This window comes from Oryctolagus cuniculus, chromosome 6 (genome assembly GCF_051225735.1).
Source record: "Oryctolagus cuniculus isolate XC-2025 breed Fujian yellow rabbit chromosome 6, ASM5122573v1, whole genome shotgun sequence".
Taxonomy (NCBI): domain Eukaryota; kingdom Metazoa; phylum Chordata; class Mammalia; order Lagomorpha; family Leporidae; genus Oryctolagus; species Oryctolagus cuniculus.
The window spans coordinates 124,199,527-124,215,076 of record NC_142872.1 but is presented as its reverse complement, the minus strand read 5'-3'; the positions used below and the strand labels follow the sequence as shown (position 1 = coordinate 124,215,076).

At 50.2% G+C, this 15,550-nt stretch overlaps 1 protein-coding gene across 8 annotated transcripts in view; it reads right to left on the bottom strand.

Moving 5' to 3' along the window:
- The window catches only part of MATN2 (matrilin 2), a 152,750-nt gene that overhangs the window by 5,551 nt on the left and 131,649 nt on the right, over positions 1-15,550 (bottom strand). For all 8 annotated transcript variants that reach the window (XM_089336359.1, XM_089336361.1, XM_089336363.1 and 5 more), the window contains 4 exons: positions 8,702-8,824; positions 7,203-7,325; positions 4,932-5,054; positions 2,124-2,537 (listed from right to left, as the gene is read on the bottom strand). In XM_089336359.1, coding sequence (XP_089192485.1) covers positions 2,124-2,537; positions 4,932-5,054; positions 7,203-7,325; positions 8,702-8,824 — 783 coding nt within the window. The remainder of the gene's footprint in view (positions 1-2,123; positions 2,538-4,931; positions 5,055-7,202; positions 7,326-8,701; positions 8,825-15,550) is intronic.

Here is a 15,550-nt window from a genome sequence, read left to right as displayed (position 1 = left end):
GCATCCTAATGACCCGAGACAAGGGAAGCTGCCTGCTGTCCACCTCTCATGGGAGGACACAGTCTTGGGGGGATGCTGAGCTACAAGGAGAACTTGCAGCCCCCTGGAGACCCCCACATCAGGAAAAGGAACTAACCCAGGATCGACCTTAGATTTCCACGGGGATAGGACACAGCTCCAAGAGCTTTTCTAAAACAAATTGTTAGATTCCTCTGCTCCCACCTGCTCATACACTTCATCTGAAAGCAAAACACAGTACGAACTAAGTTCTGCTTGATTTCAACACTTTGCAGCACTGATATATTTTTCTGGCTAATTCATTAGACTACCTTTTTTTTTTTTTTTTTTTTTTCCCCCAATGCAAAAATGGCTCTGAGCCAAGGGCAAGGGTTATGCCTTGCTCTGAGTCTGTGGAAGGTCCACAGCCAAGTTCAGCATATTTGCGTGGGAGCCCGGGGACTTTACACACAACTTTCTAAAAAGGCTATCTACTATTTTAAGATTGTGTTAACTACACAAGGGTAATTAAATACATTAGAAGTTGTAATCTCAGCTAAATCCTGCTGATTCAAGAACCAAATAAATATACTACCTGTTTCTGTGTGATCTGTGGAAATCTGAATGGGGAAGGCGTCAGGCAGATTAATCTCAGCAAAACAAATAAAAGGGTTCACAGAGATGCCTCCCCTAATACTTTTTCCATGCTGGTTCACTCCCCAGATGGTTACAACACCCAGGGCTGGGCCAGGCTGAAGCCAGAAGCCTAGAACTCCATCTGGGTCTCCTACGTGGGTGGCAGGGACCCAAGTATGTGAACCATTCCTGATGCCTCCCAGGGTGCACATTAGTAAGAAGCCGGATCAGAAGGAGAGCCAGGAATCGAAGCAGAAACTCAGATGTGGGATGAGGGTTAACCGCTGTGCCAATGCCTGCTCTCTGCCCAATACTCTGTGCGAGTGCAAGCCAGAGGCCCACGGGGTTGACGTGACTAGCAGGCTGGTGTGGTGTGAACAGCCAGTTTGACAGTCCACTTCAATGACTCAGGGCAGCACACACCATGTGGCCACCGCTGTCCCGGGCCAGGAACAACATGAGTGCACAGTGAGGTAGACAACAGCAGGCAGCGGCCTCCTTCACGGAGACAGCCTTGCCGTGCGCAGCGGCGTGCACCGCTGGGCTGCAGTACTTTCAGCCCGTGTCCATTCATCTCCAGGTACTGGGCCCACGTCTACTCTATGCTGGGCCTGGTCCAGGCCCCGAGCTCGGGTGAGGCTGTGGTCCATGCAGACATTTTTGGGACCTGCGACAGCAGTGTGCCCCAACAAGTCCTAAAGGAGGTGGCATTGAGCAAACTACTCCACAGCCTCCAGTCTGCCCAGCTCCCCCAGACACCACCATAAGCCACCTCCACCACCCATCCTCGCCTCTGCACTTCCTTCCAAAGCCATTCGTGCCCCTCCCCCCACTTCACATCCACACAGCTCAGGTCCCTCCTTGCATCATCCACGAGGCCAGGAGGAGCTCAGGGAACAGGCTGGGCTCTGCTCAGCGGCCAGAGCCGAGTCACAACCTTCTCCGACAGTCTGCCTGTCTCAGAAGCTACCTTCTGCTGCCTGCCAACACCGGCATATTCTCTATCCTGGGGCTACTGCATTTTCAGAGTGTTCACGGGAAGCACTGGTTAGAAGAAAAAACCCACATGCATCCGTAACCACGCACACGTCTCAGTCAAGTTCCCACCAGGAACCTATCTGTAACACGTTCTGGAAGTGGTCCTAAAGCAAGCAGCCCAGCATTTGGGAACCTGTGTATTCGTCTGAGATAAGGAGCCCGCGCGGTGGGTGGTTCTCTCCACGGGCAGTCACACTCTGGCCAGGAAATCACAGTCGGTGATTTCGTACCTGCTGTGGGCTGGGTACCCCAGCTTCCCAGGCTGCAAGCCCCGCTCATCCCTTGTGAGCACTTTACGTAACTCCAGTCCAGCCCCGTGCTAGGTGGTCATTTGGTAAACTGAGGAATGGAGATTGACAGGAGGCCTGTCTGTACCTTCCAAGAATCTCACTCCTCTGGCCCGCTGTGCCCTCCCAGTGAGTTTAAGAAACCTGAGCTGCACCCCTTTTTACCATTGGCCTTGGCCTTATTGGCCCACTCGGAGACGTCATCCTGAGCCCGTCCGTCGGTGAACACGATGGCCACTCGGGGTACCCGTGCAGAGAGAGGCCTGGCCCCTTCCAGTTGGGTGAAACTCCTTTCGAACATGTGTTTCAGGGCCTGCCCCGTCATGGAGCCCTTGCCCATGTATTTCATGTGGGCCACAGCTTTCTTCATGTCTTTGGCCGTGCTGAAGCTCCTCAGGGTAAACTCGGCACGGACCTGCGTGGAGTACTGGAGCAGCCCCACCCTGGCAGCTTTGGGGGAGACTGCCAAGGAATCTATAATGGCCGTGAGGAACTGCTTCACAATCTCAAAGTTGTCTTCTCCGAGGCTCTTGGATCCGTCGATCACAAAGACCAGGTCCAGTGGGCCTTCAGTGCATCCTGCGGAAATACAAAGACAGCTGACACGGCCCCACGGTGATAACTCGTCCGTGCCCAAGAGTGGAAGACAATTAGGCTTCAGTTAGAGGAACCACTTTTGAGCTTCTTTAGAAAAAGCACAAGACAGACAAGAGGAATTGGGAGGGTTACAAACAACAATATTTTTTTTTCCTCCCAATGAAACTCGGAGTCTCTGACATGATTTTATTTTTTAGATTTTTATTTATTTATTTTCATTTATTTTTAAAGATGGAGAGAGCAAGACACAGCTCTTCCATCTGCTGGGTCACTCTCTAAATACCCACAATAATCAGGGCTGGGCTAGGCCAGGACTATGCTGAAGCCAGGAGCCTGGAACTCAATGTATGTCTCCCACATGGGTGGCAGGGGCCCAAGCACTTGAGCCATTATCTGCCACCTCCCAGGGTGTGCATTAGCAAGAAGCTGTATTTGGAAGTGGAGTCAGGACTCACACCCAGGCACTCTGACATGGGATGCAGGCATCGCTAGCAGTGTCTTTCCTGCTGTGCCAAATGTCCTCTCCTCAACAGTAGTTTTTAGATTTGCTTTTGTGTGTTTGTGTGTTGTATTGTCAAAATGATAAAAATTAAATTTTTCTCAAGAAAAGTGTACAAATTGTACAAATCACAGCAGATGTATAAATCATCTAGGAAACTGGCACACACCATATGCTGGATCACCAACAGCTAGGTCCAGGGTGGTGGAGGGCTGTGTGCAGAATACCTCTAAGGGCCTGACAACACCCAAAAGGTCCCTACAGCTTCACTAAAGGAGGGTGACAGGACACAAGTACTGGCGTTCTGCTTGCATTCAAGAAGGAGCTTCTTAAAATTCAGCTTGACCATCACCTCTTCCAAGGCGCTTTCCTGGTGCCCCAGCTAGTGCTCATTGTCTGTGTAGCCTAAAATGTCTTTAATGAGCATCTGCTTTGTGCAAGGCAGTAGGCACAAAAGGACTGCAAAGCTGACCAAGGCAATATGCCTAACACCAAGCTGCTTACAACCTAATGCACTCTATGCAGGATCCACATCGTACAATAATCATTTGATAGGTGTCTCTTTTCTGTGAGTGTGTGAACTCACTTCTCAGCATAAACTGGGCCTCATTCATTTCTGTCACCTTAACGCCTGACACACAATGGGTGTCCAATAAGGGCTGTTGATGGACTAAATGAATGAAGTGGTGTGTGTTGGCAGCATCCCTGTAACGATGCTTGAATGCTTAAAAATGAGCGATTGTCATGAATTCTTTATCTACACCAAAGCTCTTGGGGCAACTCGGATGACTGACAGTAAAAGAGAGATTAAAAGCAAAGGTAAGCAAATACTTAAGCAATTTGGGTGTGGAGAGATTTTTTTTGTTATTCAGGGCTGCTTAAGAAAAATCTACAGATCCCAAATGGATGATGTCATTTCCAATAGTCTATAGCTTGCGACATAACTTTCTCTCTGCTACATCAAGAGCTGTGTAACCTTTGAAAGTGAAGCACAATGATATGAGCAAGTGAAGACACACACACACACACACACACACACACACGCACAGGCAGAAGCATCCCTAAGCTTGGCTGGTAGGGCCTGTGAACATGACCGTGGTTCCTGTGGGTGCTGAGCTGGTCTCCTCTTTCTCCATGAAGTGCTTGTCCTCCTTACTCAACCTACAGATCTTGTATTAGTGAAGGGGGCAAGGCCAACTCAGAGATTCCTTGACACTCGGAGCCTGTTTTTGAATCAACCAAAACCAACCAAACCAACCCCAAACTCAAGTGGCATGCACGTGGCTCTCCAGCAGATCTCAGAAACACGGGGATGATTTTCTGGCAGCGAGTCTGTGCTCTCCTCTACCCCACTCTTTCCTTGCAGAATAGGACCCGCACCACGGCCTGCACGCACAAAGGCTTCTCCAGGACACGTGAACATAGGAAACAGCAGGAGAACAGCAGAGTGAGATCCAATACAGGATGCCAGCACTGCAGGTTACAAAATAGCTAACTCTTTCCAGGTTTGTTTGCTGGTGGCTTTTTTTTTTTTTTTTTTTTTTTTTATGTTTCACGCTGGTAGCCACCCCTGTTTCTAAAATTCCATGCCCAGGACTGAATGTGATTCTCCCTTACAGAGCAGAGCGCCGTCTCCCTCGCTCCCTCAGCCTAAGATCACCCTGGCCTTTTGGCTGATGAAAGAACTTACTGTCAACTAACACCAAGCGTTTCTGCAGATTCTGCAGCTAACCGGTCTCTGCCCCGTTCTGCATTGGTGCACACACATTTCTATTCAGGAGAGAAGCATCGGTGAGGGACTTGCTACCTGAAAACACCCCAGAAAGCAGGCGCTCCAAAACCCAACCCAAGCCGACTGCCATGTTCCGAGCGCTTACTCTTGCACCGTCTTCCGTCCTCGGCGAGAACAAACCCCTCTGAGCACTTGCAGACGTAGGAGTCGCCCTGATTCACGCATGCGTGCTCGCAGCCGTGCTGGGTGGATTTGCAGATGTCCTTCCCTGAGGAAAAGGGCGGGGGTGGGAGGGAGGGTGAGCGATCCCAGCAGGGAGAAGCACGCTGGTGAGATGACACACAGAAGTCCTTCTTTCCAAACTCCACCTCTGCCGAAACCTTGGAGAGGCCAAGGTGAGGGTGAAGCCCACCCAAGCCTGACTGATGGGAGGGTGGGTGGCCGGCTTCACTTTTTTTTTTTCCCATAGAGATTCCAAACACTGCGTTCCGATTGTCTCATGGGTGAGGCGTTTGAACCCCTTCAGAACACTCACAGCCCTTTAATCCCCACATCATCCCCCGACAGGAGGGATGCACCTGTTGTACACACAGAGACGCACATCTCCGAGTTTCCCTCACAGGCCCGGGGTCGCCCAGCACTGCCGAGGCATCAATGAAAGCCTGCGGCCCTTTTCTGTCATTAGCCCTCTGAGAGGAGAGACTTTACTCAACACCTGAGCCAGTGCCTGCAGATTCCTCACAGGGGTGGGGAACGGCCAGCCCGTGGGCTGTATGAGGCCCGTGAAATCAACCGTTCTGGCCCCGCCAAGGCAACCACGGGCGGGACTCAATATTCAATAAATCTACAGCGGGTTAATTTTTCGGTGGATAATTTTGTATGAATTGTGAATGATGCTTATAAATAGCCAAGTGGCTCATGGCAGAAAAAAAGGTTCCCTACCCCTGTAGGGTGGGAATGGTGGAATTCGATTTAGGGATCAAACTGCAGCGGCAGAAGCTGTGCCGTGTGTAAACCGCTCACCATAAGGAGCAGTAAATGTTGTCCCTCTGTGCGTGTTTGCAGGAATGAAAGCAGGAATGAGTGGCTCAGGCAGACGGAACACATGTGCTCTGCAGAAGGGACGCTTCAGGGTTTACCTAAAACCCAGCACGGTGCAGGAACCCTGCAGAGCTGAGCCTTGGTATCATGGACATCCATGGAGTCAGCTGCTCCAAGAGAATCCCCAGGAAGGGGAGGAGCCCCTCTTTGTGGTGGAGGAATGAGGGTGATGGCCTCCCCTCCCCCCAACCCTGCTTTGCTAGCCTGTAGGAACCCCCAGTTATCTCAGTGGAGTCTGGGAGGAGACCTCCACACATCAACCCCAGAAGCAAACAGGCTTATTTGGCCTAACTCAAAAGGCACCACTGCTCCCTGGGGCACAGTCACGCAAGCAAGCAGACGTTGTCCAAACCCCCAAAGGAGGATGAACAGCCAGAATCTCACAGTGGAATAAAATCTCCGCCCTGTGCTGCTTCCAACACCTGTGTCCCTAAACAGGGGTGCCAATACCTCTGGCTTCCAGTGGGCACAGGGATGGTTCATTTTATGGGTCTCCTTGGCTAGGGGATGATCCCCAGCTGCTTGGTCAAACACCAGCCTCAGTGTTCTACGAAGATAACTTTTGGGTGTGATTAACAATTGAATTAACAGCTTGGAGTAAACAGACAGCCCCCCATCAGGTAGGTGGGCCTCCAGGGAAAAAGACGAAGGTGTCTCACGCAAGAGGGGATTTGGCCTCCAGATGGCCTTTGGACACCAGCTGTAATATCAAGTCTTCCCTGAGTCTCCAGCCTGCTCTGCACACACACCTGCCAGCCACAGCATCGTACGAACCAATCTCTTAAGTCCATCTTTTCTCTCCCCCCCTTCCTCCCCCCCATATATGTGTACACATACACACACACACACAACCGCATATACTATGTTTCCCTGGGGAACCCAAATATATTAACTAAACTCTCACAGTCTGTTCCGAGTGAGCTACAGCAGCAAATAATATAGAAAACAGAATAAAAAAAGAAATATACAACCCTTCTCCAACCCTTTCCCCTCACTGTAAGGCCCAGAAGACAAAGGCCTGTGATTATCCTGTGATCCTGTAGCGACTGCTGGCAGGGACGAGCCAGGCGCTGCCCGAGGCTCTGGGCATCCATGCAGCTACTGGGGAAGGGCCCACAGCGGAGGGCACAGGCACACAGGTAAAGAGGCCCGACACTCCTGGGGCAGGAAGGTCCCCTGGACTGATCTTGATCGAAACACTTTCAAAGTGCCCAGAGCTGGAACTTATATTAGTGACACTGGTTACAAACAAACAAAGAACTGAAAGACTGAGTGCGCCTCTGGAATTATCTGAGCGCGCCTGCAGGCTCCTTACTTCTGCAGCGTCTCCCGTCCTCACCGAGCCGGAACCCCTCCAAGCACCTGCAGATGTACGAGTCGCCACGGTTCACGCAGATGTGTTCACAGCCGTGCTCCGTGTCTCGGCAGACATCTCTCCCTGGGGACAGCAGTGCACGTTACTACAACCTTGCCTCGACAGGTGACACGGAGCTGCCCTTGGAGGTACCGGCCCCTCAGCCGTGGTCTTCGGTGAGCAGAACGGCCACGCTGAGCACAGGCTAAGTCTTCAAGGTTTCTTATGGTCATCGGCACCGTCATCCGCCAGCACCTACTTTTGGGGTCTCATAAAAGTGCACTACAAAACCACAGGCTTTCTGCAGCCGGGGTTTCTGATCCCCGAATGGAAACCCTGTTGAAATGATTACTTAGGAGACTGAACCTCAGTTTGGATGAACAGTGCTGAAATCTGATTTTGGCTTGGTCCCCAACATAAAATATGGCTTAGGAGAATCACTTAGCTTTCCTGCCTGAAAAATGAGAGTGATAATTCTAGTTAGCCATCTTTTCTTCAAATAGTGTCACATGAGTCACTCTAAGGAATGTGCTTCTAGGAGCCTGAGAAAAAGATGACTGATAGGGTTGCAAATCACTGGCTCAGGGCTACTCGCCCCGCTTTGACCACAGAGAGATGTGTTTTGGAACTTACAGCCGTGAATCACTCTAAGGCTGCTTGCACTAGGCAGGCTGGTCACAGGCCCCAGCGTCTAAGAGAATCTGCCCTCTGAATGTAAGAGCGGCCTTATCACAAGGTCATCTCCATGACAGATGTCACCACCCAAATAATAACAGCAGTGACAGTAACATTATTAAAGATAAATAAATGGAGGTTCAGAGAAATTAAGCAACTTTCCCAGCTAATAAAGGGCAGAGCTAGAAAGTGGCTTACTTACATTTTTCACTGTACCACGGCTATCAAAGCTTATGGAAAATGCATAATGAAAAAACTATGCATGGATTTCAATGTTCTTGCACCAAAATCAACTTATCATTTAATTCCATTTTTTCCATGACCCCTTGGAAATACCCTTGTACGACTTTCTGCAACAGCTAAACTGCTGTTTCTGCCCCAAAGCACATATGTGACAAAGTTCAGTCATGGCTTTGGCATTGACTTTTTTTGTCCTTTTTTTTTTTTTGCTTAATATACTTTATTTTTAGGACAGTTTTACATTAACAGAAATATTGAAAAGATGGTAGAGAATCCTCATATACCCTATACCTCATTTCCCCATCATTAACATCTTACATTAGTAGGGCACATTTTTTATAATTAATGAATTCAAACTGATACATTAACTAAAGTTACTAAAGTAACTAAAGTCCATTTACTTAGTTTTTGCCCAATGTCCTTTTTCTGTCCCAGAATTCCACCTGGGAGCCCACATTAACTTCAGCGTATGACACTGACTGGTTGACACAGAGACCAGCACAGTGATGTGAAAGTCACGAGCGCCAGCTGCAGTAGAAACTTACTTCTGCAGGTCTTCCCGTCTTCGCGGAGTAGATACCCTTCAAAGCACTGGCACACAAACGAGTGCTCCTTGCTTACACAGGAATGCTCGCAGCCATGGTCCCCCAGAGCACACGCATCCAATTCTGAGGATCAGATTGGAATAAGAGAAACAGAAGAAAAGATGCATACATTAGTGGCTTATCCAATCATAAAAGACATTTCAGACACGTTACATTAAAATAATCACTATCCTACTCTGCATATTTCAGAACAGAAAGCAGTCTATGAGAAAAAAATCTTAGTACAGAGAGAATACACACAGATAAAACAAGGTAATCACTTCTCCAGGGAAAATGAGCAAAAGACAAGAAGACAATTTGCAAAACGAGCGATATAAATGAACTATAAATATGATAAATAAGTTCAACTTCACTATATAACTGCAAGTTATCTACATATCTACTTAGGTACATATGCATGTCTGTGTGTGTGTGTGTGTGTATATATATACATTACATCACATTTAGGAAATGCACTCATTCAATTCATTTACTTGGCCCACAAACACGTCTTGAGTCCCTACTTTGAACCAGGCACTGTTCTAGACTCTGGTGATTTAGCAGTGAATAAAACAACATTTCTGCTTTCCTGAAGCTTACGCATGGCAGGTGTCAGGGGCATGTGGGGGTGCACAGAAGACAAACAACAGATAAACACATGTATGAAACAGCAGGTGGGGAAAAGTCCAGGGGAGAAAAAGCTAGATCTGGGGAACACAGAGGCCATCGGGCCGGGGAGTAGGAGGACAGCCATTTCACGTGGTGCGGTCAGGTAAGTGACAGAGCACAGCCCCGGGAAGACAGAAGTACGTGGGTTGTCCGGGAAAGCCTATTTTCACGAAGGTGGGGCAGCAGAGGTAGGAACCTGCTTAGCACATTTCAAGAAAGACAAGGAGTTGCTAGAGGCTAGGGGGAGCACCCCAGAGCCAGGCAGGGGTCGAGGCCAGTAATGCTGGTGGGTCAGATCACACGGGATTCACAGGCAGAGGTCAGATCTGTGTGAGCAGGGTGGTCGCTGCGGGGTTTCCAGCGGTGCAGCACCCGGACCCGACTTCTTCTGAAAACAGCTGCTCTGCACGGAGTGCAGCATGGGTGAGGCTGGAGCCTGGAGAGCAGGGAGCTGCCTGCTCTAACAATCCTGCTGGCCCGCGTCAGGCTGGTAAGAAGCATCCAGACTGTGGCTGGGTTTTGAGGGTGGAGCCCGCAAGTTTCGTTGATGGACTGACAACAGGAGTCTGCACGGGACAGAGGTGTAAAGAATGGCTACGAGGTCACTGAACCGAGCCTCTAAAGGGCGGCACTGCCATCCGTGGGGCTGGGAGACTTGTCAGGGACCAGATTTGTGCACCTGTAAAAATCAGGCTGATTTTCAGTTTCGTGTTAAGTTTTTTTTACTTATTTGGAAGGCAAACAGAGAGTGAGACAGACAGACAGACAGACAGACAAATAGAGCTTCCATCCACCAGTCCACTCCCCAAATGCCCACAATGGCCAGAGTGGAGCTGGGAGAAGGAAATTTAATCCAGGCCCCCCACGTGAGTGGCAGGGACCCAGCTACTTGAGCTATCACAGCCGCTTCCCAGGGCGCACATTAGTAGGAAGCTACAATCGGCAGCAGAGCTGGGGTTTGAACCCAGGCACACGGATATGGTACATGGGCATCCCAAGCAATGTCTTAACCACTGTGCCAAAGCCCCACCTCCTAGGCTGAGGTTTTCAAAGCTTGATATTGAGGCCAGGTGGGCAGTGACCTTTTAGAAGAACCAGACTGAGTTTCAGACTGAGTAGAACTCTCACGATGGATAAGCATCGGTTACTAAATCAAGATCCCAAAGCGCAGGGTGCATCTTATAAGCAGGCACAAACCACACGCTGTCTCTGTAAAGCCTTTTGCAGTATTCCCTCTGGAGGGGAGTCCTCACAGCTGCCCGTGATTGGTTAAGGCAGCTGCTGTTCCTCTCATTTACCAACGAGAGAAGATCTCGTTTGGGAATGTTAAGGGCTTGCCAACGCCAATTATTAGGAAACGGAAGAACTGGACTAAAAATATTATCTGATGACAATAAATCCCATGTTGTGTTCTGACTCCACCACGTTGCTATACTCTCAAGTAAGCTTTCAAACACGAAGGGGATTTTGCCTGTCTTTCCTGGGGCAGAAGAGCTGCCAAACTCTCTGAACAAAGGGAAAATGTTGTTAAGTGAATTATAGCTGCAGAAGAGATTCCAAACAGAGCCGGGGCCGCCTGTCCACCCTCTCTGGGCATGTCCTATACTCATTAGTCATGGAGAGCGTTTCCTGATAGCGTGGGTAGTCCTCGTGGACAGAGTGAGCAGAGAGCACACTTGAGTGATCCTTGGTGGCAGAGGTGAGCTTGTATCACTCCTCCATCATAACACAGATAGTGCATTTTCCAGGGCAACAAAATAGCTAGAGCTCTTTCCGGTCAGGTTTGTCAAGCCATCATCCAGACAGACGCCTCTGAGTACGCCCTTGCATCCTGGAGCCTGCTCTGTCCTCAGCCCAGGCTTTCACCTTGGACAGCCAGCGAGAGTCTTCTTCACCCGGGCTTCCCTGAGCCACAGCGGTCCCAGCCTGCAGGTGCAGACGCTGCTGCTGAGTGGGAAGCTGGGTGCCCACAGGGCGCATCCTCAACCCTGGACTCTCCAGGAACCCTTAGCCTGTTTGCAGTTCTCCTGGGCTTTGTCATTAGTAGCGGTCTGGGATTTTCGTTGTGTGCATGCTTTAAAAGCACATGGAGCATTTTGTGACCTTTTCCTGTCTCACCCCTAGAGCATCTGCTCAAGAGACAGCAGGTGAGGTCTCGGTGTCAGACGTGCGTCAGAGCCACCTGCAGAAATGACACTCTAAGGTCAAGCAGGTGCATGGCTGAAAAGTGAGATACGCAAAGGGCATCTCTCCCCTGCAGAGGAGTGCCAGCAGAATCCAGCGACGTCCAGCTGATGAAAATGAATAAACGAACATTAAAATATCCCCGTCTCCCCGCATGCACACATCCGTGCAGTCCCCTCCCGCACTGTGGGTCTGGGTGGCCAAGAGCACCGTCTCTTCTCAAGTTATCAGAGACACTGGGGCTTCTGTCTTGGATGCTCCTGCCCTGCGTGAGCTCACTCCCACTTCTTGGTCACTCGCCCTGGGGATAGCCCTGTTGTGAGCAGCTCTGTGGAAAGGCTCATGTTGCAAGGAACTGTAGCCTCCAGCCAAACAGAATCTGTGAGAATCTGGGGCCCTGCAACACACACACAAGTGCGCTTGGAAGTGGATGTTGAGCTCCAAGCGAGAAGCCCAGGCCTCCCGAGAGACCCTGAGCTTGAAGCACTTGGCAGAGCTCCTCTCAGACCCCAGACCATCAGACACTGTGTGAGATCACAAATGTTTGCTGTTTAAAGCTGCTAGCTTTGGGAGTAGCTTGTCCCCTAGCAACTGATAACTACTGCATAATTTTTATTAGTTTATTTAACCATCCAGTATTGCTTCACGTGAGTCATAAAAAACACAAGTATTTATTCTTATTTTCTCCCCTTTCTTCCACACACACGGGGTAGTGGCTTAGCAGGTTCATCCAAAATGGGGTGCTATGCACTCTCTCATTCTATGCCTTTCCTCCCAATTCGATGACATTTACAGGAGCTCTCTTCATAGCATTACACAGAGAAGTGGCTCATTCTTTCTAATACTTGAGTAATGTTCCCTTGTGTGGGAACTCTGTTGCTGGACACCTGGATCATTTCCCACTTTTCCTTATTACAAGCAAGGCTGCCGTGAGTAACCTGAACTAACCCTTTACACGGTGCCAGGGTATCTGCATCTGCCAGAGAGAGCTGCAGCCGTGGAGGCGTTGGGTCTAAGGTACATTTGGTCACTTCAGTAGGCAGCAGGTGACGGCTCAAGTAGTTGAGTCCCAGCCACCTGTGTGGGAGACCCAGACTGAGTCCCCAGTTCCCAGATTTGGCCTGGCCAGCCCCAGCTGTTGCAGGCATTTGGGGAGTAAACCCATGGAAAGGAGGTCTCTGTCTCTCTGCCTTTCAAATAAATAAATACTAATTAAAATTAAAGCTAACAAATACTTTTAAACTGTCCTCAAAAGAGATTATTTCAGTATTTATTCTCACCAACAACATGCAATAGTCTCTGTTGTGGTTTCTGATTCAGGGGGCAAGGGTGCTGCCCTTGGCTCTGGATTTTTGACAAACACCACAGATGATTCTATGAGCCACCAGGGGTGCAGCATTGGCAGTGGACTCCAACCTTGAATCCAGGAACCCTCCCATGGGCCTCCACATCATGAGTCAAACGCCCCCAGCTCTCTTTTGGGCTGTAGCACCCTCTACTAACCAAGCCCCACGCACACACCCCTGACCATCTCCAGTCTGTCCTCTTTCCAAACGCAGTTCTGCTCTCATCACTGCCTCTCCCTGCAAGGATCCTGTAAGGTTTCCCAAGAGTCTCTGGCTGAAATGGGAAACCTTTAGTAAGACATGCGCCACCTGCGCTCCAGCCTCACCTCCCCCTCTGCACTCTCCAAGACCCATCTGGGAAACCATTCCTCTCCCTGGAAGCCTCTTTCCCTACCATACCCCTTCTCTCAGTTAACCCTCCTCCGGGGCCAGCATGGTGGCACCTGAAATGCCTGCATCCCATATGAGTACTGGTTCAAGTCCTGGCTGCTCACTTCCTATCCAGTTCCCTGCTAATGTGCCTGGGAGGGCAGCAGAAGATGGTCCAATTGGCTGGGCCCCTGCCACTTATGTAGGAGGTCCAGCCTGAGTTCCAAGCTTTTGTGGCTAGCAATTGTGGCCATTTGGTGAATGAACCAGTTGATGGAAGATCTTTCTCTCCCCCTTCTCTCTAACTCTTTCAAATAAATAAATTAAAAAAAAAAAAAAAAAAAACCCTCATCCAGCCCCTCCTGGCCTCCTGGCACAGGGTCTCAAAGCACCACACATTCTTATGGTGGTGGTGTTGAGTTGTAGTAGGACAACGGTTTCTGTGATCTCTGGATTTGTGTTCACCTCCTCACTGGGCTGTGACCACAGGACTCTGGTCTTCCAGAGACCACGCACTGTATCTGCCCTTCTCTGCTATCTCCAGCACCTAAACAAAACACCTGGCACATGACGGGACTCCAGAAAAGGCGGCTTCGATAAAAGGAAATATCCCCTTGGTTTTCTGCTCTGGAAATCCAAATTCATTAGACCTGTTGCACTGGTTTTAGTGCAGTGAGAACCCCATGGGGTGTGGGTGCTGGCAGGCATCTGGGCTCCTCCGTCCCACACACCTGCCTTGCAGAATGTACCACCATGGGGTGTCCCCAACCTGGGGACAATGGTGGTCATCCCAGTGAGGTGTTCACTCATCCAGTAAGTGTTGGGGCTCTTACTCCAAGCCAGCCACTACCCATATTGTGGGGGCTGGAAGGGACCTTAGAGATGAACTGGTCCAACCCCCTGGGAGAGGGAAGTGACTTCCCCAAGGTCCCTCCACCTGCAGAGGTGACTTGCCTTAGCTGTCCTGGGCAGAGGAGAGACTAGGTCACAAAGTTGTCACCTCTCCATCTTCCAGTCTGGTTGCACATCCACCGATCATCCTAGCTCAACGTCTGCTTACATGGCCTGCTGGACTCTCAGAAGATAAAGGAAGAGCCCAGCTCACTCTAATCCACCTTTGGGTGAGACTTCTCGTTCTCTAGGCTGCCACCTGCTCCCCTGGCACCACTCCTTCCCACATCACAACTCTTACCACTCGGAATGCATGATATGCCTTTAATACCAAGTTAAGGGGGCCAGCGCCGTGGCTCACTTGGTTAATCCTCTGCCTGCGGCACCAGCATCCCATATGGGCGCCGGGTTCTAGTCCCGGTTGCTCCTCTTCCAGTCCAGCTCTCTGCTGTGGCCCAGGAAGGCAGTGGAGGATGGCCCAAGTGCTTGGGCCCTGTACCCACATGGGAGACCAGGAAGAAGCACCTGGCTCCTGGCTTCGGATCGGCACAGCACCAGCCGTAGCGGCCATTTGGGGAGTGAACCAACAAAAGGAAGACCTTTCTCTCTCTCTCTCTCTCTCTCTCTCTCTCTGTCTCACTGTCTATAACTCTATCTGTCAAATAAATTTAAAAAGAAATACCCAGTTAAGATGCCAGTTAGGAGCCCACATTCCACATCAGGGTGCCTGGGTCTGACGTCTGGCTCATGCTCCTGAATCCAGCTTCCTGCTGATGCAGCCTCTGGGAGACAGCGGGTGACAGCTCAAGCCACTGGGTTCCTGAGGTTGAGTTCCAGGCTCCCGGGGGCATTTGGGGAATAAACCAGCAGAAGGGAGCTCTCTCTCATTCTCTCTCTCTCAAATAAAAATAAATACAAATATCTATCTTCCCTGGGGAACTTTATTTTTTTTTTTAAGAGTTGTTTTATTTATTTGAAAGACAGAGTTACAGAGAGAGGTAGAGACAGAGAGAGAGGTCTTCCATCCACTGGTTCATTCCCCAGATGGCCTCAACGGCCGGAACTACACTGATCCGAAGCCAGGAGCCAGGAGCTTTTCCAGGTCTCCCACGTGGGTGGGTGCAGGGGCCCAAGCACTTGGGCCATCTTCTACTACTTTCCCAGGCCATAGCAGGATCAGAGGTGGAGCATCCAGGACCAGAACCAGCACCCATATGGGATGCCAGCACTTCAGGCCAGGGCTTTAACCTGCTATGCCACAGTGCTGCCCCCCTCCCCAGGGAACGTGCAACTCTGTCAGAGCAGAAACCCCAGGGTTCCCAGCACCCAGCATGCTGCAGGCACACAGCAG